Here is a 22,747-nt window from a genome sequence, read left to right on the forward strand (position 1 = left end):
GATGTGACATCCTTTATATTTCATGGCTTCATTCACAGGCTGCCCTCAAAGCAAGCTTTCAGATAAATGTGATTTCTAAAGATGACTCGTGTATTGAAGTTGCAGTTAGGGTTGAGCAAGAATAGGGGAGGAGATAAAAAGGGGTGTATCTGGCCTGTTGCTTCATCACTATGGGTATACCTGAATGGGCTAGTCCTCTATTCCTTTCCCTCATGCCCTTTTCCATACAGTGTACTTCCTTCCATTCCTTAATCATGTGTGATGATGAAAGTTTGTTTGTAGTACACACCAAACATTTATAAAAGTGTAAACAGCTTAAATTTATTTTCTTCTAATGATAGTATTTTAAGCTGCTTTGTTTGAATTTCAGTGTTAACAGATGATGTTAGCTATTATATACCTCTGTAAATTTTAACAGGAATAATGTACTGGTAGCTCTTCCAGAAGCGTACTTTTTAGCTCTTTGTTATGATGAAAAATCAGCGTTATCTGTGATTTATTATTTGTGCATCTTTCAGCAGTCAGATTGGGTCAGGAAACTAATTCATAATACCTGTTACAAAAATAGGTGCAGATTGGGTTCAATGTGCTGAACTTAAGTCAGATTCTTAAAATACATAATAGAGTTCCAAAAGATGCTTCTTGAAATCTGTACTGAGTCAGGGTATATGAAGTAATTGAGGGCTGCAGCTTTTAAAAACATGTAAAAATAAGTCTCATCTTTACGTTCTGTTTCCCTTGACATCTCAGAGAAAATTAAGTTTATTTGTAGATGAAACACAGGTACTTCAAACTTCATGAAAGAGTTAAAGATGCAACTAAACCTATATTTATACTTTCTATGAAAGACACAGGCCTGGAAGAATTGCAAATCATATTGAAATACATGCCCAAGAGAAGCAGCGTGAAAAGAGGTACCTCCTAAGAAACCCAGTGTGTAGCTTTCTACTGAATAAAAATCAAACCCTGGAGTAGTGGTTAGTTCTCTCATTTAGGGAATCATTTACATGGCTGTTTAATTGTTCATAATGGCAGTGCAATAAATTACAGGGAACTAATTCCTCTTTTAGAAAAGTTTCCAGATTCTCTGTACTACACAGGACTGAACAGCATATCTTTGAATTTCAGATGCCAGTGACAGCTCTTTTGCTTTTAGACAGTCCAGGATCTGCTGATTTAGTATCACTGCTTGTTCTTGCTTGGAGATCCCTTAGTTTTTCACCATGGAGCTGATCACTGCTCTCCAGAGTGCTAGAATTAGCGTCTCTGGTCCCAGCACAAGCTCTGGCATATATGTAAGCAGTCTAGGAGCCAAGAATTCATGCAGAGAGCTTAACCTGTACATGATCACACCTCTGGCCCACAGCAGAAACAAACTAGAAAAACACACACATTTGTTCTTCCAGAAGCTGCAATATCAATACAGAATGAATGAAACATGCACGCACACAAAAAAAGTGGGAGTGAAAATAATGACAATGACACAATGACAATGTCTAAATGGCAGGGTCTGGGAGTGATTTCAGCTCCTTGATCTGAAGCACATCTTACAGTTTCTTGTGTTGGAGCAAGGTTCTGAATACAGTAAACTCTTTGCTCAACCCATAATCTGTATTCACAGAGAGAAAAGACACATGAGGGACTAGAAAGCAGCTGCAATACATCCTGAACAAGTCCACACTCTGGATGATGAGAGAGTAAAGACTAAAGGGCATATCATATGGGCTCACCTGTGACACTTCTTGGTCAAAGTTAGCAGAAGTATCAGGCTGGCAAAGTGGTCTTGCAGAATGGGGCTATGCCAGCTTTTAGCAATACTTGTGTCAGACTTAAATGTTAATAATTACACAACCATCTTAATAAAAGTCTGGCCTTGATATTGGCCACTTCTCATAACAAACTCCTTTTGAAGTTCTTCAGGTGTTGATGACTGTAACTGGAAGATTGTTGTCTTTTCCCATGTATCTCTTCAGCAGTTTTTTTCCAAAAAGTCAATATATCCCAGCTGTTTCTGAGATGTATGTACTGAAAGAGCATTTCTGTACCTGATTAAGGAGATTGTGGGGCACTCCCTCAGAGCCAGTCAGATCTCTTGGTCTTTTCTCATCCACACTTCCAAAGCAGTCTCTTCCCATTTCATTGTCTTGAACCCTGTGAAGATCTTGCAGAATTTGCCTTCAGGCAATTGCAATTGAGTGCCCACTAACAGCTGGAATGAATTGACTCCCAGATTGTTGCCTCTTCAAGTTTTAATTTGGAGGTGTTGATATAGCAACAAAAACATGGATTTGAAACAAACCAGAAAACTGAAGGAGGAAGTTCCAGGCTGAGTACATCCTACGGAATTCATTTCTAAGCATCTCATTTCCTCTGGAGGCCTCCCAGGAGAGGCAGCTGTCCAGGCACTTCACAGCTCACATGAAATCAAGTTCAGTATGCTTCCACAAATTTGATGATCGACAGATGCTCATGAAAGGTGGAGAATGTCCCAGACAGCACACTGAAAATAATTTCACCTCTCTTCTTGTGCTGGCAGAAAACAATATGCAGAGCCTGGTTCTAGCACTTACTTGGGAGGGTAAGAGAACAACATTTAAAATATGTAGTAATGTTCTGAACTTAAGATGTTAAGGAGTTGTGTGAATTTTACAATATAAGTAAATAATTATGTGGGTTGCAGCACTATCCAGCAAACTAAGTTGCTCTTACTGTGTTAGATATACAGTAAATAGCAACCTGGAGCCTTGAAAATTCCTTCACAAAGTCAGAGCAAGACTTGTTTTCTAAGTGTGATGTTGATCTCATTGTTCTCTTTAATGTCCTTATTAGATATGCCTATCAATTTATCATTTAGGTCTCCTCTTTCTGGTCAAGATTTAAAGTTAAATGCATAAGATGTCCAGGACATAACTAGAAAAATAGAGGACTTCTTCCCTTTCCTGAATAAACTTTTCTGAAACATGATTACAGCAGCTGTGATATGTGCTATGTATTCTGTGGGGCTTTTTTGCAATTATTCTCAGAGAAAATATGTATTTGAGGTTGGTCTTTCAGTCATTTTTATATTACATTAAAATTTGAAACTTTGTCAGGTCCTGTAAACTTGGGTTGACTGTTACAAATGTCAGAACTAGGCCTTTTCATTGAAAATAAGGAAAAAGAGTCATGTTTATTCAGACATGCTTATTTGTATTTGACACCTAAATTCACGTCTGAAGAGGAAATAGGGACTATAATCGGAAGCGATAAAAATGGATAAGGTACAGGTTTGGGAAACACACAGAGTGTTCAATCATCAGAGTGTTTCCAAATACAGCATAGTCAAGCATGAATTCATACTAACTGGAGTAATTTTTAATAGTGTTAATCTTGATTGCCTGAAAAGCAAGCTACCTGAAAAGCTTGCTATGATGACATATGGCAAATGCACAGAGAATGTGAGCAGCAGGAGAAAGCAGATGTTCAAATTAGACAGAATACATACACACTTTCTTCAGAACTAATAAGTGAATGCCTTATAATCATGTTTTTAATTTCTTCTTCCAGAACCTGGATGCTTTGCATGACCACCTTGCTACTATTTACCCGGGCATGCGAGCCCCTTCCTTCAGATGTACTGATGCAGAGAAGGGGAAGGGACTCATTCTGCATTACTATTCGGAAAGGGAAGGTCTCCAGGATATTGTCATTGGCATCATCAAAACAGTAGCTCAACAGATCCATGGTACAGAAATAGATATGAAGGTAATGTCTGAAGGGATGTGCACATCAAAAGCTTCTGTCAAATGAAGAAAATCAGAAGTGAAGTTACCTCAGATTGAATGGCTAGTTATGTGTAGTGATGGTGATATGCTTGATGTCCTTGCTTAGATTCTACTTTGTACAAATCCATACTTCAAACATTTACAGCAGGTGTTAGTATTCAAATACGGAAGGATGCAGCAGAATCAAAACAATCCTCTTCTTAGGTCCCTGTTTATTCAAAGCTTTGAGGAGGGCCATGTTGGAAAGTTGGCTGCAAGAGTGTTGAAGCTGTTGATTGACAAGCATTTCTTCTGGTAGCACAGGCAACTTATTCAGTCCTCCTTCTCTTACTGCTCAGGCTTGTCCTATGACAGTTTCTTCAGCTGTGTCCCTCCAGCTGTTGTCAAGCTATAAAATAAGCTAGATTGAGGAAGTGAACTGTCTTCAAAATAACATTTTTCTTTTTTCTATGTTATTAAAATAACATTTATTTTTTCTGGGTTTATTGCACCTATTCCTTTATGTGGTTTGGTGTTCTTTGTGTCAGAGAGAGTTCTGCCAGCATAGTCAAGGGGTCATGCAAAGACAGAAGTGGTCAGCAAGGCAGCAGAGAAATAATATATGTTCTGAGGAGGCTTAAATATTAATTATAAATTTACTTCTCATTTCCATGTGACTTTCTTAGGCTTTTCTGGAAATTTTATTGGTGTACTGTAATTAAAAAAAAAATAATACTGTTGGTCAAACCTATTGTAAGTGAGCCCAAAGTTCAGTTTAAATCCAACCTATACTTACAGACTCTCTGGGCTAAGAGCACATAGGTGCCTAAAAATAAGTGTTACCTCTAAACTGAAGAAAGTGCATATTGTCTGTACTTTATTTTGTCTGTTACCCTGTTTTTTTCCTTGTTTCTACTAGAAAGTCATGTGCCCTCAACCCTGAACTTTTGGTGTCTCTGCTGGTTAATAATCCTAGCTTTTGACACCTTTAATGACATTAAATAGTGCTTAACTCCACATGTGCTCACAAACTACCAGTGGTAGTTATGCAGAGAATAATCAGTTACTTGTTTCTGCAAGGTCAGAGTGCCAAAATTTGCAGCTTATCCTCACAGACAACGAAAGTCTCCCTCCATTACTCGACAGGTCAGCTATTAATCATTAATGGTACATCGTGGGTGTATTACAGCAGAGTAAGCCTGCCATTGTGGTACCTGGCTAGTTTTACACTGTTCAAAAAAATGAGAACAGGAGAAAAAAATTGGCTGACTTCTCTCATTTCAGTCCCTTGCCTCATAATTCAATTAATGCTTTCATGTTTCAGACTGTTTGTAATGCTTTGTTTGAAATAGCACAGCACAGAGAAACAATGGAGTTGATTTTCATTCCCTGTTTTTATGGACCAGTCAGTGCCTCTTCTGTAAAGTTTTTGGTTTGGTCTTTAGTTAGAATTTTGCTCAAGGAAAAATTTTTTTTAACTGGTAAAAACCTCAATGCCTAGCCCTAAGTTTCTCGTGTTATTATGGGAGTTACCTACCAACATGCAAGAACAAAGATGAGATTCACAACTTGTCCTTCCAGATCTCTATCCAAAGCATTTACATAACAATCCAACACAGGACTGGTTTAGTAAGTTCTGCAGTTCTCTTTATATTAATTAGTGTGAAGTTGATACCTACAGCTTGGTGTTTAGTACTTTGTTAATCACTTTTCTTTTTTGGCTATTTAGAACAAATGCTTACATAAATCCATTTGAGAGAGTGCATGCTTCTAAGTCTCTATTTTCATACAATTCTGCTTGAATTCTCTTTAAATTTTTCTTACCAGCTTCTGTGCAAGTGGTAGCAGATCTTAATTGTTTACAGTAATTCTGCTTTTATTTCAGCAAGTGATTAGATTTGGTTTCATGGGTTACGCAGAATCACGGAATGGCAGAAGCTGGAAGGAGCATACATATATATATATATATATATATATATATATATACACACACACACATACATGTTCTTCTAAAATATAGAAGGGTTTCCTTTTCCAGAATGGTGTCCCTCAGGAAACGTGCCCTTTCTTTTAGCACCTAGGGAATGTGTGTGCTGAAGGCAAGGAAAAAGAGAAAAAGGTAAAAGGTCTCAGTTTGTCTCTATTAAATGCTGTTAGCACTGAAAGGAAGGCCATTTAATTTGCACTTGGATTCACAATTGCAGTTGTGTAGTTCACGAAAACCCAGGTTGACATGGATTGATTAATTAGTTCAAATCCAATTTGCTTTATCTTCCCTGACAGGGTAATTCAGTTTTAGCTAAGTCCAACTAAGACTATAGAAAGTTTGCATCAGGTATTGTCCCAAGAATTGTTGCTGACTTTGAGAACATGCTAAGAATTTTTAAGTTCCACCAGTGTCAGTATGAGAGCTAAAAATCTTCATGGTACTGGTGACCAGCTTTGGCATGAGATCTCTTTTAGAAGCCTTCTGGCTATGTCTTCTCTTGCTTCACTTGTCAGAGGTTCTTTGTGTATAAATGAGGGTAACCTGGGAAGGTGAAGTCAGGACAGGGATTCCCTCAAGGCTACAAATGGGATGGGTCAACGAAAATGTACAATCCTACAAAGCCCAGAAATCTGTTGGGAAGACAGACTTTTGCAGTTCTGTTACCTGAGAGCAGACTATCAGTGTCTTTCTTTTAGACAGGGAAGATGGTTTACAATATAAAATGAAAAAAGATCAGGGGAAGTCCTTGACAAGATGGTAATTTCAGACTGTCTCATTACTAATGGCGATATGAAAATTGAACCCAAGATGTGACCAGCTGGAGAGCTGACTAAAAACTACTTTGGTAATTATGGAGAGTAAGCAGTACTGACCCCATGTTAAAATGCTAGCTGTATGTGAAGATGTCAGTCATGGAGCATGATCAACCTCTAATTCTGACACAAGTGCAGCTGGAAACTTAGAGACATTCTCACAGTTTTAATGTTGGCTGTACAAAGCTAACGGTGGTACCATTTACACAGTGAACTGCTTTGCCTCAGGATCACCCCAAATCAGCTGCAGTGAAATTCATCAAGTAGCATTGTGCACTTGGTTTTGATCAGAAGACATCAAGAATTTCATCCTGTACCAACCTTTAAATGGCAAACTCCTTACTTCATATTAATATTCACAACCTGATGGAAAAAGACCCTGTTGAAGGACAGTCTGTCCTTCCCCCTCTCTCTGTCCTGAGATATGAGTGTATCTCAGGGACATGCTTGTATCTATAAAACTGAGTTTTATCCTGTAGGTACATCAGTGGAAGTTGAACAGATAGCACGTGTTCATTATACCTGCTGTATCACAGTGATACTGCTGGATTTAATGTCTTGTGTGTAGCTCACCAAATATATTAAACCACAATATCGTTTTAAAATAACTGTTCTTTTAGTTGTCCTTCTCCGAAATGTTGGTTTGTCTTTTCACTTGGCTAAGAAAGGATGAACGCTGAAGATACACCCTCCAGAAAGCCCAGGCATGTTAGCAGTTGTTATATGTTCTCTTTGAAACCAGGAGAGTGATTTTTCCGCTTCAGTTTTTAACTGCAGTTACTATGGTGATTGAGCTCTTAGACATGGTGAACTGATGTCACTTCACCACCTAAGACCACAGAGGAGGAAGAATTAGATTTGATTCCTGGCTTTGTTGCTTCTGTTACTGAACTTTCATTTGTCAAGCATTTAACAGAGGCTTCTTCAACAGTATTTAAGTGACAGTGAAATTCCATGGCTTACAAACTTTGCTTGGAGAATGAAACAATGGGTAAGTTCTATCCTAGTTAAACTTACTGCAGAGTATGTAGGGCAGGTCTTTGGTGAATTAGATTGGATCTTTAGGTACAAGGGTAAAGGGACAGAATTTAACATACTCTAAATGTCAAGAAATGCTCATTTTAAATTTGCTGATAAGGTGGATGACATTGTGAGATAGATTCTCTCTAAGATAAGATAGTGCATAAATGATGTGAGCAGAAAAAACATCATGAAATTACATATCCAATAGGAAGTTACGAATCAGTATCTTTCTTAGCCTGGAGAGAGGTATAATTGTAGTGTCTGTTAAGAAGGGTCTGTGAATGGATGACCAAAATCAAGTTCAGTAAACTAGCCACATCCACAGCATGTCAGGTTTACCAGGAGTGTGCAGCTGGCACTGTGGCTGTCTTGTAGATCTGACACATTTTGTGTGTGTGGCCTGTTGTTCATTTTCTGCGCTAATACGCTAGTACAGCAGGCATTTCTTGATGCCCTGGAGTCTGATCAAAAATAGTGTTGCAAATGAACTTGAAGATGCCTGAGAAATTTGCAGCAGTGACTATCTGGTCAGTAGGTTATAATATTACTGTTTCTGGAAGGTGGTGTGCTGATAATATGAACATTCCCATAATAATTATTAGGTATTAAAAACTTAATTTTAGGACTGCTTTGCCAAATTAAGAAGCTTTTCATTCAAAATAAGCATTTTGATTTTTTCAGCTGTGGCAAGAGCAGCTCTTTGAAGTAAGATCCAAGACTGGAAATGATCTGGAAGCATTGATCAATTCTAGTGATAATTCTACACAATTCGAGAAAGGTTACTGTGTCTCAGCTGTCCTTGGCCATAATAATATTAGGAATAGAATAAAATCTATGGGAGTGTGCACAAGTGGTAGAAAGTAAGAACTGAGACTCTAAGTATGTTCCGTCTAACCTCAGTATGGTCACAGTCTCTCACAATTTCAGGGATAGTGATTTAAAAGAAGAGGAAGAACATGGAGAACCTTTAAACCCTAAATTCACAGGAAAACTAGGTCTCCATCTACTATGTTCCATTTTCCTAGACAAACCCACATAACTTGTTTTCCTCAAGTGACCACCACATAATTTTTCTGAGTTTTACCTTTTATTAACTATAATTTCCCACTTGTCTTTGCCACGCAGTGCCATATGGATTGCCAACACAGTTTCTTGAGGAAGTTAGGTTTAATCAACATTAGCATTTGAACTTATTCATACATCCAGCCTTAGGTACCTACATGGGCCAGTAAATTTAGTAGCCCAGTCTTTCTCTTTTAGTTACATATGCAATAGAAAGAGAAGACTAATGCAGCATATGGTATAGAGCACCTAAACAAGGCTCCTGCTCTGTTTTCCAGAAAAGTCATTCTTTCCTTTACATTAGTAGTCAAATAAGAGATCAGGGAACGCTGCCTTCTTAATGAAGCATCATTTAGCAAAAAATTACAGTTTTGTTGTTTTCCACTCCTCCATTTGTATAGGAACAAAGGTATCATCATTCCCCAACCCATCATTGGCATGGCTGACAGTTGTGGAGGAGAAATATTTAATAAACTAAACATCTGAGGGATCAGTACAGTGTTTGTGCTTTTAAGAAGTCTATTTTGCTTCAGTGGCTTCAGGATCAAATTCTACATGAATGGTAGAATCAGGTGCAACATGTTCCAGAAAGTTGCCACTAAACAATGCTGTGTAAATAGAATTGTTCTGTTCCAGTCATTAAATCTAATTAAGCTTCAGAAGAGGTGAATTTGGCCTCTCAAAGTAAATTATGTTATTCTATTAGTTAATAGCTGTAATTATACTGCAATACGTGACTCTTACTGCAGACAAAATAATCCCTATTAATTTCCTGGTTTTTACTAACTTTGAGTAAAATTACTAAAGTGTGAGATGCTGTATTCAACACAGTTATTTGAGGTTCTGCTGACAGAGATGACTAAGGCTTTGCTGTAATTTCATTTAATATGGAATGCAGCTTGGAGAAGATTGTCATTGCTTTCAGTTTTATCTGTTGATCATCTAACAATCAGCTTGAATGTGTAGGGACTGTATATTCAAATATCTACTCCATCCACCTTTCTTCTGGCTGACTGTGACATGCCCATCCTCTGGTCAGCACTACTTGCTGTTGTGTCATAGACCTTGCAAACAGATCTCATCAAAATAAGAATTCAAGTGGCCTGTGTAATTCAACATTTGCCACACGTTCATTCAACAGGAGGGGAGAGTCCTGTTTTCCAGCAAGTGCCAGTTAAAGCAAGCATAACCTTAGCCTTGACCCCTGATTTCAGGATATGCATTTTACTTAGGCTTTACAAATCATATTTGGGTGCTATTCAATATATTGTTCATGCAAAGAGCAACTAGACTAAACAAAGGTATGATTATTCTCCTGAAATTATAAAGACTCTCTAAAGTCAGAAACACTTACTAGAAAAAAATATTTTCCAAGATGCAAATATCATTCTTGAATTAATCTTTTTTGCTCTAAATGTGTTCTTGTCTTTAAAATAGCATTCCAATTTTTAATGAGTAGCAGTTTTCAGCTTTTTGTTTTTTCTCCTTCATTTTCTAGGTTATTCAACAGAGAAATGAGGAATGTGACCACATTCAATTTTTAATTGAAGAGAAAGAGTCTAAAGAAGAGGACTACTATGAAGACCTTGATAGATTTGAAGAAAATGGTACCCAGGAATCTCGCATCAGTCCCTATACTTTCTGCAAAGCCTTCCCTTTCCACATAATATTTGACAGAGATCTGGTGGTCACACAGTGTGGCAATGCTATATACAGAGTCCTTCCACAGGTTAGATGATTCTGATGCATGAATAGTTGCAGAAATTCTTAATAGTAGATGCTTCACGGGTTTATTTAAAAATTAATAAAATAGATTTAGGATTATCTGTCTAAATTGCATTACTGTGTAACTGTATAATATTTACTACATTGTGTTCCTCTTGTTTGAAAAAGGACTGTGAAAATAGCCCTAATTCTGCAACAGCTCTTGTCTCTTATGATCATACCCATATGCAGTAAAAGAATAAGCTTGAGCAGAGAAAATTTGATCACCCCCACAAGTCAAACGTTAGCTTGATACCATGTTCTTTCTTGTAGCTCACTCCAAGATACATTTGCTGTGAAAGTGGTAGATAACTCTTTAAAGCAGATGTGATACAGTCAGTGCAACCTGGCCTGGGGTTCAGGACATGGTCTTGCCCATGCTACTGTGTAGTGTAGCAGCAGATAACAGTCTATATATGTTACTTGATAGTAATGCCTTTAAATACTTAAACTGTCAGGGGCACAGTAACTGCAGAGCAGAATAACAGAAATTCTAGCATGCTTTCTTGGCTTGTGTATCAGTATTAACTAAGATGAGCCAAACTGTATTTGTGAGGTGTGTGTGTGTATATATATATATGCACATGTGTGTGTGTTCTGAACTGAATGCAGCTACTGCAATTTCCTATGGTTGTTTACAGTAAAAGAGTGCTCAGAGGTCCATTTACATCCATTTAATGTTATGTATTCTGTATATGATAGGATATCTCAGTTCTTGCCTGAAAGAGCTGACTAGGTTTCAGAATGTAAGTAATAGGTGAAAGGAATAATACGAGAAAAGCAAAAGGTAGGATGATGAAAATGTCAAGTGATGTTTACAATTGTGTGGGCTAATGTTGCACATACTTTTAAATGTGATTTTATGTTATTAGCTTTTTCCTGCAGTTAGTTTTTGATAATTTCTCTCTGAATTGTGCAGAAAAATTTTAAAGAAGAGCTTTATAAGAAGCTTTGCCAGATTCGTCCCAGGGTCATTCACAGAACAGCTGTTCAGCCTACTGAGGATAGCTATCAGTATCCTTATTATCAGAGGTGATGCTTTAGGGAACATGGCTTATTGAAGAGATAGTTTGAAGGAGGTGAGTTAGGAGTAAAACACTGGAAAGCTTTTTTACTGTAGAGTGGAAACATTTTGACAGATAATGAATGTGATAGTCTAACACAATTTTACAAAGCCATCTTGCTGACTAGAATTGCGCTTTGAAATTGATATGTTTCTGATGTAAAATCCTTAGTTCAAAACCCTTGTATTTTAATGGAGAAATGCAGTATTGTCATCTAAGGAGATTGAATATAATTACTTCATGTTTGGTTTTATTATAAAACATAACAACCTTCTTTTTTTTTTTTTTTTTTTCCCCAATTCTAGCTGCAACCAGGAAATTGCAGTTTGTTGTCAGTTTTCTCCTTGGTCCGGCCTCATATTGATATTAGTTTCCATGGTATCCTCTCACATATCAATACAGTCTTCGTACTGAGGACCAAGGTAACTAGAGAATATTCACCTGGCTTTTCTTTAAGTAAATATACTTTTGAAAGATACAGAAAGGTGCTGAAAGATCAGAAGTCTTTAGAGAAAATTCTTTGCACAGTAGTAATCCCTTTTGAGTTGGAAGCCAAGAAAAAGTCACAGGCCTGAATTCATGTGTGGATGTTAAGTAGAGCACTTTATAGGCATGGTGGAGTACATATACTTCATGTCTGATGCTTTCTTTTTACAAGGGGCCAGCCCATAATATGGTATTGTACTGAAGTATATGTAGAAAGCTAATTACATTTACTTTTGCTTCATAATAATATGGGAGACAAATACGAAATGTGTTCTTGCATGGATACATATGTTCATACACAGTTATGTGTCCTTCCCTCAAGAGAGGGCAGGAGAGCAAGTGGCTGATGTAGAGCTTGTAGTGTAGCATATACTATGTCAAGGAGCCTGTTTATTTATAGAAAAATGTACCTGAGAGAAACACAACAAGATTTCTTAGAATTGCTCCCAGGCACAGATAGAACTTCATAGAACAGACAATACTTTTGTCAAGGTGTTGTGAAGACATGACAGAGAAGAAAAGAAGGTACAAGCATGAATGTAAAGAAAGATACCATGCTTTATATCTTTGAGGTAGCAAATCATAGTATTGGAATACAGGTAGTGTATGGTTTTCAAATGAGAAATTAATTGGGTTTTAATGTAGGGTGTAACTCAATTCCAAACATTCTGACTGCCTTCATAGTGGAAGGCACTTGCATATGTGGCCTGGTGTGTAACACATGTACCATTGCCCTTATATAATTGTGACTTTTCATCACCAGGAGGGGCTGTTGGATGTGGAAAAGCTGGAGTGTGAAGATGAACTGACTGGCACAGAAATCAGCTGCTTACGTCTGAAAGGGCAAATGATCTACTTGCCTGAAGCAGACAGCATTCTCTTTCTTTGTTCGCCAAGGTACTTTAAACCTTAAGAGTTCTACAATGTCGATTTTCCTTTTACAGTTACTAATTTTAAGAACACTTACGAGAGAAGTAGTACAGAGATTAATTGCTTCAGGTATTGATTTCATTGATTTCAATGTGTTTATACTAAAAGAGGGAGGAGAATTTAAATACTAGAACTTGACTGATTATTAAATAATTCAGTATAAACATTGGGATGCCCTGGTCCAGTTTGTACAAATGTGAATTTCTCATGGTTCCAGGATTTTTGGTAAGTTTTGTCCTCTGGTTCTTACTCTGAGAGTGCTAAGAAATGTCACAATGATTTGATGTCCTATGTGGATTCATATATTTTTGCAGTAGTTGTAGTGTAATAGATCATTGATAATTATAAAGAAGTGGTTGAAATGGGGGATTGAATGAAGGGCATCTTTAGTTAAGAGCATCTTGAGCTAACACATCAGATTACAGCTATGATGTGTTGATCTCCTGTGTGAAAGGGAGAGGGTGGATGAAGACAGAAGAGGCTACTTTGGTGTAATCTTGGTTTTATTTGCAAACTGAAGTATGTACATTTGATACATTCATGAAACTCATCCGTGAGAATTCTGTATTTAAATGGAACCATCAGGAGCCTTCTGTTAACATAAATAAGGTATTTCATAGAAGAGACATGTTGCACACCTCATCACAAGTTCAGAAGCATCATCTTTCTTCTGTTATTCAGCAGCCTCTGCTGTTCATTTGGTTTTTAAATGCTCCTTTGGCAAGTTAAATTGCACCCATAGTATTATATGTTTCTTCACGTTGCAGTGTGATGAACTTGGATGATTTAACCAGGAGAGGTTTATATCTGAGTGATATTCCATTGCATGATGCTACCCGTGATCTGGTACTTTTGGGAGAGCAGTTCAGAGAGGAATATAAACTGACTCAAGAGCTTGAGATCCTCACTGACAGACTGCAGCACACACTGCGTGCACTGGAAGATGAAAAGAAAAAGACAGACACGTAAGAACCAAATCCTCATTCTGAGCTGAAACTGTCACAGCAATATATTATTTATAGCTGTGTTCTTAAAAAAAATAACAGAATCTTGGAAGGAGTAAAAGATACTCAGTGCTGTTAATTTTGGAGTCAAGAAAGAACATTTTACTTCAATGTTTCATAGGGTATTTCTTCATTTAGATTGTCAAATGTCATCTGCAGTCTAGGCTGTTACATGCATAGGTGCTTTGATTGCTCCCTCCCTGATAAGGAAAGCTATGAGAAATGAACTGACAATCCTTCTTGCTTTGTGAGTTACCTAAACCAGTAGTTTTACAAACTTGTGTACATGCAGTCCTTGTAGATGAATGTGGTGAGTGCCATACGCTATTATTTGACAGTAAATCTGCACTAGACCACTTTGTCTATCTAAACTGCCATGCTTACAGGTTAATAAAGGAGGAAAACACATTTCAGAAGCCTTAAAAATAGTCTGTGTAAAGGTGAAGTTTTGCAGTAGGCTAATGCTATGAATTTTATTTTATAGTTACGTGTAAAAGTGAGTTTGGGGCTATCTATATAATGCAACTGTCTAGATATAAGTACATAACAATAATAAAGTTTATGCGTTTGGCCTCAAATCCATTTCTACAGGTAACTGCAAAATCAAATTCATAGCATTACCCTGTGGCAGCTCATTTTAAGGACTACTGGCAGGTAAGTTGAAAGTTTGTGTTGCAAGCACTGTGGGGTTGATGGTTGACACTTGTTGTTAAAACATAGTTCCCATGTCTGTAATAGAAGAATTTCTTGTGGATTATACTTGTTTAGTAGTAGAATTAACAGTCATTGTGCTATGAATCCTATGGACAGATTTTTTTTTTTTCTGTAGTAACGGAAATTATTGTAAAAAAATCTGAAAGGGATGGACAGAAGAGTCAGAAAAGAAGTCTAAAAAATATTTTTTAGATTCATTTCTGTTGCTTTGCTTTATAAAGTAATTTTATCTTAAGGAATTCTAGCCTTCTTGGCAGCTGCTGGAACAGAGTGTCAAAAGTATTCACTACCTAAGAGGCATGCAGTAGTGAACTTGCCAAAAAATCTGATGAGGTTTTGTGCAGGAGGCTGTGTACAAAGCGGTGTGAAACAGTCAGAGATCTTCAGCTTGTCCACTTAGCTGTGTAAGAAGGGAAATACACCTTCATTTGGCAGTTAGAAAGTTGAAGGAATACACGAGAGTAGGGCAAAGCTCTTTGTGTGTGATTTGGATTTTATTTGCATAATTTGTAAATTGAAACAAATGTTAGTAGGTCATGTAGACTATTAATTAAAAAAAGCTTGCAATAATCCCTAAAAGCAGCATTCTCAACAGAAGAGGAAGCATTTAGTAATGCAGGAATTGATCAAAGGTGAAAAACTGATCTCTTGGTGGCCATTTTTGCCATTTTTGTGGTTCTGTGAGCAAAACCAGATTACATGAGCTGAGGATATAGCAGAAATGCGTAAGCAATAAGCAGATATGATCCAAGACACTATTAATAGATAATGTCAGAATTAGTAACATGTGCCTCATTTTGTTGGTAATTTAGATGTATTAATTTGTGTTTGAAATGCATGGCTGTAGGTATGCTGATGTATATCAGTTCCTGTTTCCTAAATAACATATTATTTAGTGAGCATCTTTTATATTGCTCTTTGATGATGTATCTTATAAACCCCATGGAAGATACTAAGTTAATATTTGAAGAATGCTGATGTAAAGACCTTCCTTTATATTCTGTTTTGCTTGTCTTTCTTTTCTTATTCATTTAGATTACTGTACTCTGTTCTACCACCATCAGTGGCAAATGAGCTGAGACACAAGCGTCCTGTTCCAGCTAAGCGATATGACAATGTGACTATTCTATTCAGTGGCATTGTTGGATTCAATGCCTTCTGTAGTAAACATGCCTCTGGAGAGGGAGCCATGAAGATCGTTAACCTTTTAAATGATCTTTACACGAGATTTGATATTCTGACTGACTCGCGAAGGAATCCATTTGTTTATAAGGTAAGCAGAAGATTTTCAGAGTCTTTAATCTGTGACTTTTCAATAATTTATGATTATGCTACTCTTTTCCATCCTTTGGATTTTAGGCTTTAAAAAAAGAAAAAAAGAAGTTGTGTTTGCAGTCTTTGAACTGTGTAAATTGCTATTACATAGCTAAAGAAGAGTATGTTGTTTAAATGTGTGAAGGAGATTTAAGGGCTTAGTTCCCAGCAGGATTTCTGGACAGTCACACAGTAGGTGGATATGCAAATATAATTCCACATTTAGCAGATGTGAACAAGCAATTTGTGGTTCTGCTGACCCTGTGCTTTTAAATTTTTCAGTCATATACCTGAGCCTCCTGGTTGTAAATTATAACTTATTATTCAGCTATTCATAATGTGAATTTCATTAGGAATGTGATGTAGTTGCAGATGCAGCTCGTAGCAGATAGGTAGAGAAAGAGATACATATATTGTATATGTACCTGTGTATGCTTGTGTGTTTATACGTGTAAGGTTCATTCTTAGATTTTACTAGAAATCAACTTTTTGTTGTGTACCAAGTGAACCAAGAGAGGCTCAAGCCACAGTCACAGTGTCATTTTAATTGGTTACACTGTGGGCAGACAGTACATTCTCTTCAATAACAAGTAGAGATGACAGGGATTAGGGTGATTTGAATGAAAGTGAAGGGAAGCTTTTTGAAAGAACGAGCAGTCTTGTAGGAAGCACTACTTCCATTCTAATACTCTAAAGCTCATGATTATAAAGTAATTGAAAAATATGTATCTTGATAGGTGGAAACAGTTGGGGACAAGTATATGACAGTGAGTGGTTTACCAGAGCCTTGCATTCATCATGCTCGATCTATCTGTCACCTTGCATTGGATATGATGGAAATAGCAGGCCAAGTTCAAGTAGATGGTGAGCCTGTACAGGTTAGTAAATGTGAGGGCTTGAATGAGACCCCATTCTTTGATATGATGGTAATGCTTTGAAATATGATAATGCTCAAGTCCCAGTTCATGCAGACTTTGATATTGTTAAAATTTGAGGCTGATATCTACAAATACTACAAAGAGTCACACATAGATGTGACATGTTCATTTCCCAGACCTTAAAATCTAATTATTGTGCTTAAACTTTTAAACGACTAAATTGGGTTTGCATGATTTGTATCTGTTTTCCAATCATTTCAATCCAATCAGGAAATTCCCATTACGCATTAAGTACAATTCATTGAGTCTTCTTCATCTCAATGAACAGAACTATAATATTCTTTCAGTGATATTTTTGATCATGCTTCAGATCCTCATGTCAGTATGAGAAAATACTGCATTAAAAAGAAAAGTACAGTTCCATAAGCAGTTATGGCACTGATTAGTGGCAACAGTGTATATTAGTGGAATTTCACTCCTTGTGGGATTTTATGGAGATATTGTGGCCTTAATACAGAAGTGGGAAGGCTGCATTGACCTATCCTCATCAGAAGGCTGTGAGAGCAACATAATAAGTGTGATGCCTTTTTCTAGTTCCATGAATGTTACTGGTTTAACACTTAGCTTAGATCTGTGTACTTCACTTTGTCACTGTGCAAAGAAGCAAGAAGGTTTGATTTGGGGCTTTACAATAACTAACGTGCTATAAGAATGAGTTTCTCCAAACCCCTCTCCTATCTCTTGAGCTTTTAACTGAAAAAATACTATGTTTTCATCTGAGAAACATCTTTTTTCTTGACATAAGCCATCCACTTCTGCACCTTCTGAGTACTCATTAAACACAGACCTGCAGAGTATGCTTCTTTTCCACTTTTTTAGTTTTCACAGTGCATAATTGCAGCAAGGCCTGTTGCATGCTGGAAAAATACAGTTTGTTCTTTCATGTGGGAGGCAGAGCCATGACACTGCACCAGAAAAAAAAAAGTGACACAAAACACAGAATGCAAGGCTGTGAAGAAGCAGGAGGAGCACTTTGAAAAAAACCCTGTAGTAGCTAGAAATAGCATAATACCTGTATTTAGTTAGAAGTATCAGATTAGGTGCTTTGATTTTGAATATTCAAACTTTTTTTTTTTCTCTCTAAAGATAACAATAGGTATCCATACTGGTGAGGTAGTCACAGGTGTCATAGGCCAAAGGATGCCACGTTACTGTCTCTTTGGAAATACAGTGAATCTAACAAGCAGAACAGAAACTACTGGAGAAAAGGGAAAGATCAATGTCTCTGAATATACTTACAGGTGAGTGATGCAGTATTTTTATTGGTGTTGATATCTTAAATCACTTTGACAGCATAACATCAAAGTGTCTCTGAAATTGAAAGTGATAGGAGTCCTACAACATGTTATTTAAACATATCAGTTCTCGTGAAACTGTATGCAGACTCATTATGATATATCTTTATTGGTATGCAAATGTAATAATGATCTGGAGATAGCTTTGACTCAGTTGCTGCTCACATATCTGTATCATGTTTAATATTTTATATAGTACGTGGCACGCATGCAGACTGCATACACTTACATGTTTTCTCTTAATTTCAGGTGTCTTATGGCACCAGAAAATTCAGATCCTCAGTTCCACCTGGAGTACAGGGGTCCAGTTTCTATGAAGGGTAAAAAAGAACCAATGCAGGTTTGGTTTTTGTCCAGAAAAAGTACAGAGACAGAGGTATGACTAACCCCCATGTAATTTTATTTTATTTTTTTAACAAGGCATAAACATGACAAATTTAATCTAAACCACTGAGATCCATTTGCATTCACAAAACTAAATGTTCCCTAGAAAAAATGTTTTGTAAAACACTGTATCATTAATGTGTTTACTATCTTGACAGCACATAAAAGTCCTTGATAATTTGTCTTTGCAGTTTATGCAGTCCCTGAAAAAATATTCTCGTACTTTAAAAACTCCTTGAGAGAATGCCAAGTGTTCAAGTATTTATATCTCCGTTTTCTTATGTATTTCTTCACTGTACTAGATTTTGCAGTATGTCAATTTCTGTTTAGCTAACATGTCTGGTTATCAGCAGTTCAAAATTCACCATTTGTTTTCTCACAGTGAGTGAATAAATGTTCCTTCAATATTTAGGCAATAGTCCAGCAACTGCTTGCAGGCAGGTTCACACCCAATGGATATGGTGGTCATTTAACTCCAGATGGATCTGCTTGTTCAGACTGTTGCATAATAGAGGTCTTGCTTTAGAAATACACAGGGTGAAAACTATTTCTTCTAAATTACATATGAGCCTAAATCTTCTCAAAATGATGTAAGATAAAGCCCTTCAAGCACTGAGTGGTCTTTAAACTTATCCCTCAATTTCAGAAGTCTGGGCATGTATTAACCAAAATTTCAATGAAAGCCAATGAGATCTAAACTCATAAGTGTGCTACAAACTTTGACATTTAATCAGGTTACAGTATGCCAGCTGATTTCCCATAGCTGAGCAGATGCATACATTCCTACCCATTGTCAACAGGGAGAAAAAAGGGGTGAAAGTTATTTACATAGCTTGAATTTTGCCCTAAATTAATGCAAAAAGAGTTTTAAGGTAATGTATTTAATCTTAAAAATACACTTTACTAAAATAATGAAAGTCATCAGTTACCTTGGCTGAAATAATTCTTGAAGTCACGGGAATCAGTTACACATCTGAATAATGATGTGCTTCTGAAAATGAAATTTAGGCTGTTAAAGTAGGCTCTTCAGTAGATCTAATCCAGATTTACTACCACTGGTACCCAAGTATTTGAATACTGACTGTTTAATGGTAACTACCAGTATCATACTTCAGGGGAAAGCCTGTACTTTAACACTGAAGTCTGGATTTTGGTATATATTGCTTACAGTAATATTCTGAGTGCCGCTTTTGATAATACTTTATTCTAAATCAAGATTAACTAATCTCACATGGCTACTGTTCTTTCAAATCTATAGTTGTGCTTAAAATATATTCTAATTAAATACCTTTCACTTTTTCTGCATTATAAATTATGTCGCATCATTTGTAGCAAAGCACATTGTAATTTTAAATGTAAACTTTCAGAGGAGTACTGAGTCAGATGGGTATTTTCCTAGTTTAAGCCTCATGCATGTTTGAAAAGTGAAAGAATATAATCCTCTATAATATTTTAATTCTTTTCACTTGCATGACTTCATCTGTCCATACACAAAAGATGCACTGAGTTTTATCCTTTGAGTTTTTCTGAACTGTTTGCAGTTTGTCTTGTGAAGGTACTCTCCATGTTATTTCAGGCACTTTATAGGTTGTACATGATATCTGTAATCCAAAACCAGAAATCAGATAACCATTTTTTTATGTTTGGTTACTTTAGAGTAATTGCTTTTCTTTAGACAAGGGTCTAGTCTTGTTTTTCTGTTCAGAATCTTATTCTCTCTTGACTTTTCAAATACAGGCACATGCTAATGTATCATGATGTGCAGTGCCGTTAATTTCAGGGGGACTGTTCATAACAACAAATATGGCCTGCTAACATTTCTTTCAGAAACCATATGGTAAATTTCCTGAAAAGTCACTCCAGAATATTGCAAGTGGCTTATAGAAGAAAACATGAAAATATTTCTTTAATCATCCTGAAGATATTTCTGCTAATCATTCTTTTACTGTGACGTTTCCTACCTCCAATATCTTTAAATCTACAATAGATTCACATTAGTGATATATTCTCCATTATATCCCTTAGAGAGTAATTACCTCAGCATTTGCAGATCTGTCAGCGTAATATTTAACCCTTAAGCCTAGTAATTAATACATGGTGAATAAAGGGGATAAAATACTTAGAGCCGGCATAGAGATGTGAAACCAAGGCTTACAATATGGTGTCTTTCTGCTAAACCTGTAGAAAACTATAAGGTTGGAGCAGCGCAGCATAACTCAGACTTGGTTGCTAAATTGACATCTCTAATATCAGTCACCATGAGCAGTAGTTACTTCTGAGAAACACCGAATTTACAAGAATCAGTGTTGATTTGGACTGCTGCCTCTTTACTTTTTTCCACTTAATCTCTTCCATGATACTGTTATAGCAAAAATTAGGATTGCATCAGAAATACACATAGAACAAAAGTAACTGTGACCAATTGTTAATTTTTTACCCACTTGTTTGCATGTTATAAGATTATTACTATCATTATTATTTTAACAGAAGTTCAGCTGCAGCTTCTCTCACGAGAAAAAGATTTGTTGTGAAAAATAAAGCTCGCAGAAAGCTTCACTTGTTTGACTGCAGTTTCCATCATTCCTCACTTTCAAATATCTCTCTTCTGCTCTGTCCCTACATTACTGATGGGAGCAAGTTTAAAGTATCTCAGTTAGAGCTGGTAATTCATCAGGGAACATAAGAAATAATTACATTCCAACATACAACACATACAAAAGAAATGTGTATTATCTATTCTGTGTTTTATTATTTTTATTATTTACTGTTATTGGTTGCAAGTTGTAAACTATGTTTTCTCACTGCACTGACTCACCATGTTGTTGCTTCAAAAAAAATTCCTTACTTCTCAAATTCTACTTGCATGCATTCAAGGAAACAAATCAAGATGCTCTCTAAGCTGAGGGAAGAGGAAGAGGACGCTGGATAGGATACAATACTGTCTCCAGATAGGGTGCCAGGCAGTAAGATTGTTATGGATGTTATTTCACATCATATCTCCCATTGCCATGTGCAGTACCGTTGTCCTTTCCCTGTTCCTGAATCATACTCACCATTTTTCTCCAGGCTTGCTTGCTATGGAATTTTTTTTCCCTTGATGTTTGGTATTGTTATATCTCTGCTATGAGCATGTATTTCAAGCTTTTCTTTTTTTAACATGCATTTTTGCACGTCAGTCATGTGGCCCTTCCTACTGCCAAGTAATAATTTTGTAGTATGCACGCTACAACTAACCACTTCAGTGTGATGCTTCACATCTTCATCTTCATCTCTGAAGTATTGTGGTTATGTCAGTCAGTGACATTTCTGGAAAGATAGGTATTTCAGTTGTTGGGCAGAACAATGAACCTGAAGAACTATCTTAAAGAATAATACCTAAAACAGCATTATGAAAATTATTGTATGAATATTGTTTATCAGATTTAGTTCTATTATTACCATACTTCCCAGTCATTTTGTGAGTAACACTTGATGCACTGTAAATTCCTGGTTACAAAAAGGTTCCTCTTCCGATATCATCCTGCATATTTTCCCTGTGTCTACACTATGTAAACATTTTCTGTATTGAAAGGGAGCAGTAGTTTGTCTGATATTGCCATTTGAAGCATGTGCCAGTGTACTTCTACTGAAATGCTGTTCACTTGCAATGTATTTGTCATTGATTTTTATTAACTAAATTAAGTTGTCAAGTTAATCATAGATTGCTGGACAATTTTAGACCACCTGTAGTGCTTTCATTCTTTTCTTTTCTGATGGAGCCCTCAGAATCGAAAGGTGTGCTGTACCGTTGTGGTAGTCATGGTTGCCCTTTGGTTCGGTCTCTCTCATTTTTAGAACTTATTTTATACCTTGGGAGGACCTGGTAATATTCTAGGCATCATGGATAATCAAAGGATGCAAATCTTCTAAGGGGACATAGCGTCTTTTATCAGCTGATATAGTTAGTATAAGTGGACAGTTTCAGATGTGTGAACCTTCCATAACTTCAATATACAGTGCATTTTTATGTGAATAATACCTGTTCTTATCTGACTGATAATTTCTGAATATTTGCATTATAAAATAGAATAGTGCAATTATTTTGTGTATAAATTTGTCTATATCTAGTATACCTTATCAGCACAAAATATATATGTATAAATGTTTCATGTTAATGTGCAAAAGAAATTGCAATAAATTATTTTTTCCACTGACTTACAGAAATGTGGAGACTTTCTTTTTGGT

The 22,747-nt window shown here is 36.5% G+C and overlaps 2 protein-coding genes and 1 long non-coding RNA gene across 3 annotated transcripts in view; all 3 read left to right on the top strand.

Annotated features, from left to right (window-relative positions):
• GUCY1B1 (guanylate cyclase 1 soluble subunit beta 1) overlaps positions 1-22,716 on the top strand; it is a 41,977-nt gene extending 19,261 nt beyond the window's left edge. The window contains exons 5-14 of the mRNA XM_057419159.1: positions 3,547-3,744; positions 10,129-10,359; positions 11,764-11,880; positions 12,708-12,841; positions 13,642-13,839; positions 15,628-15,865; positions 16,644-16,784; positions 17,931-18,085; positions 18,389-18,515; positions 21,398-22,716. Of these exons, the coding sequence (XP_057275142.1) occupies positions 3,547-3,744; positions 10,129-10,359; positions 11,764-11,880; positions 12,708-12,841; positions 13,642-13,839; positions 15,628-15,865; positions 16,644-16,784; positions 17,931-18,085; positions 18,389-18,515; positions 21,398-21,421 (1,563 nt within the window). The 3' untranslated portion in view covers positions 21,422-22,716. The remainder of the gene's footprint in view (positions 1-3,546; positions 3,745-10,128; positions 10,360-11,763; positions 11,881-12,707; positions 12,842-13,641; positions 13,840-15,627; positions 15,866-16,643; positions 16,785-17,930; positions 18,086-18,388; positions 18,516-21,397) is intronic.
• LOC130604569 (uncharacterized) overlaps positions 1-22,747 on the top strand; it is a 185,844-nt gene that overhangs the window by 108,273 nt on the left and 54,824 nt on the right. The gene's annotated exons all lie outside the window — the stretch shown is intronic.
• Positions 9,302-22,747, top strand: part of TDO2 (tryptophan 2,3-dioxygenase) — a 68,270-nt gene continuing 54,824 nt past the window's right edge. The window contains exon 1 of the mRNA XM_057419163.1: positions 9,302-9,305. The gene's annotated coding sequence lies outside the window, so the exon portion shown is untranslated. The remainder of the gene's footprint in view (positions 9,306-22,747) is intronic.

Source organism: Pezoporus wallicus, unplaced genomic scaffold (assembly GCF_028554395.1).
Source record: "Pezoporus wallicus isolate ANWC-B61680 ecotype Strahan unplaced genomic scaffold, APGP_CSIRO_Pwel_v1 contig_2384, whole genome shotgun sequence".
Taxonomy (NCBI): Eukaryota; Metazoa; Chordata; class Aves; order Psittaciformes; family Psittacidae; genus Pezoporus; species Pezoporus wallicus.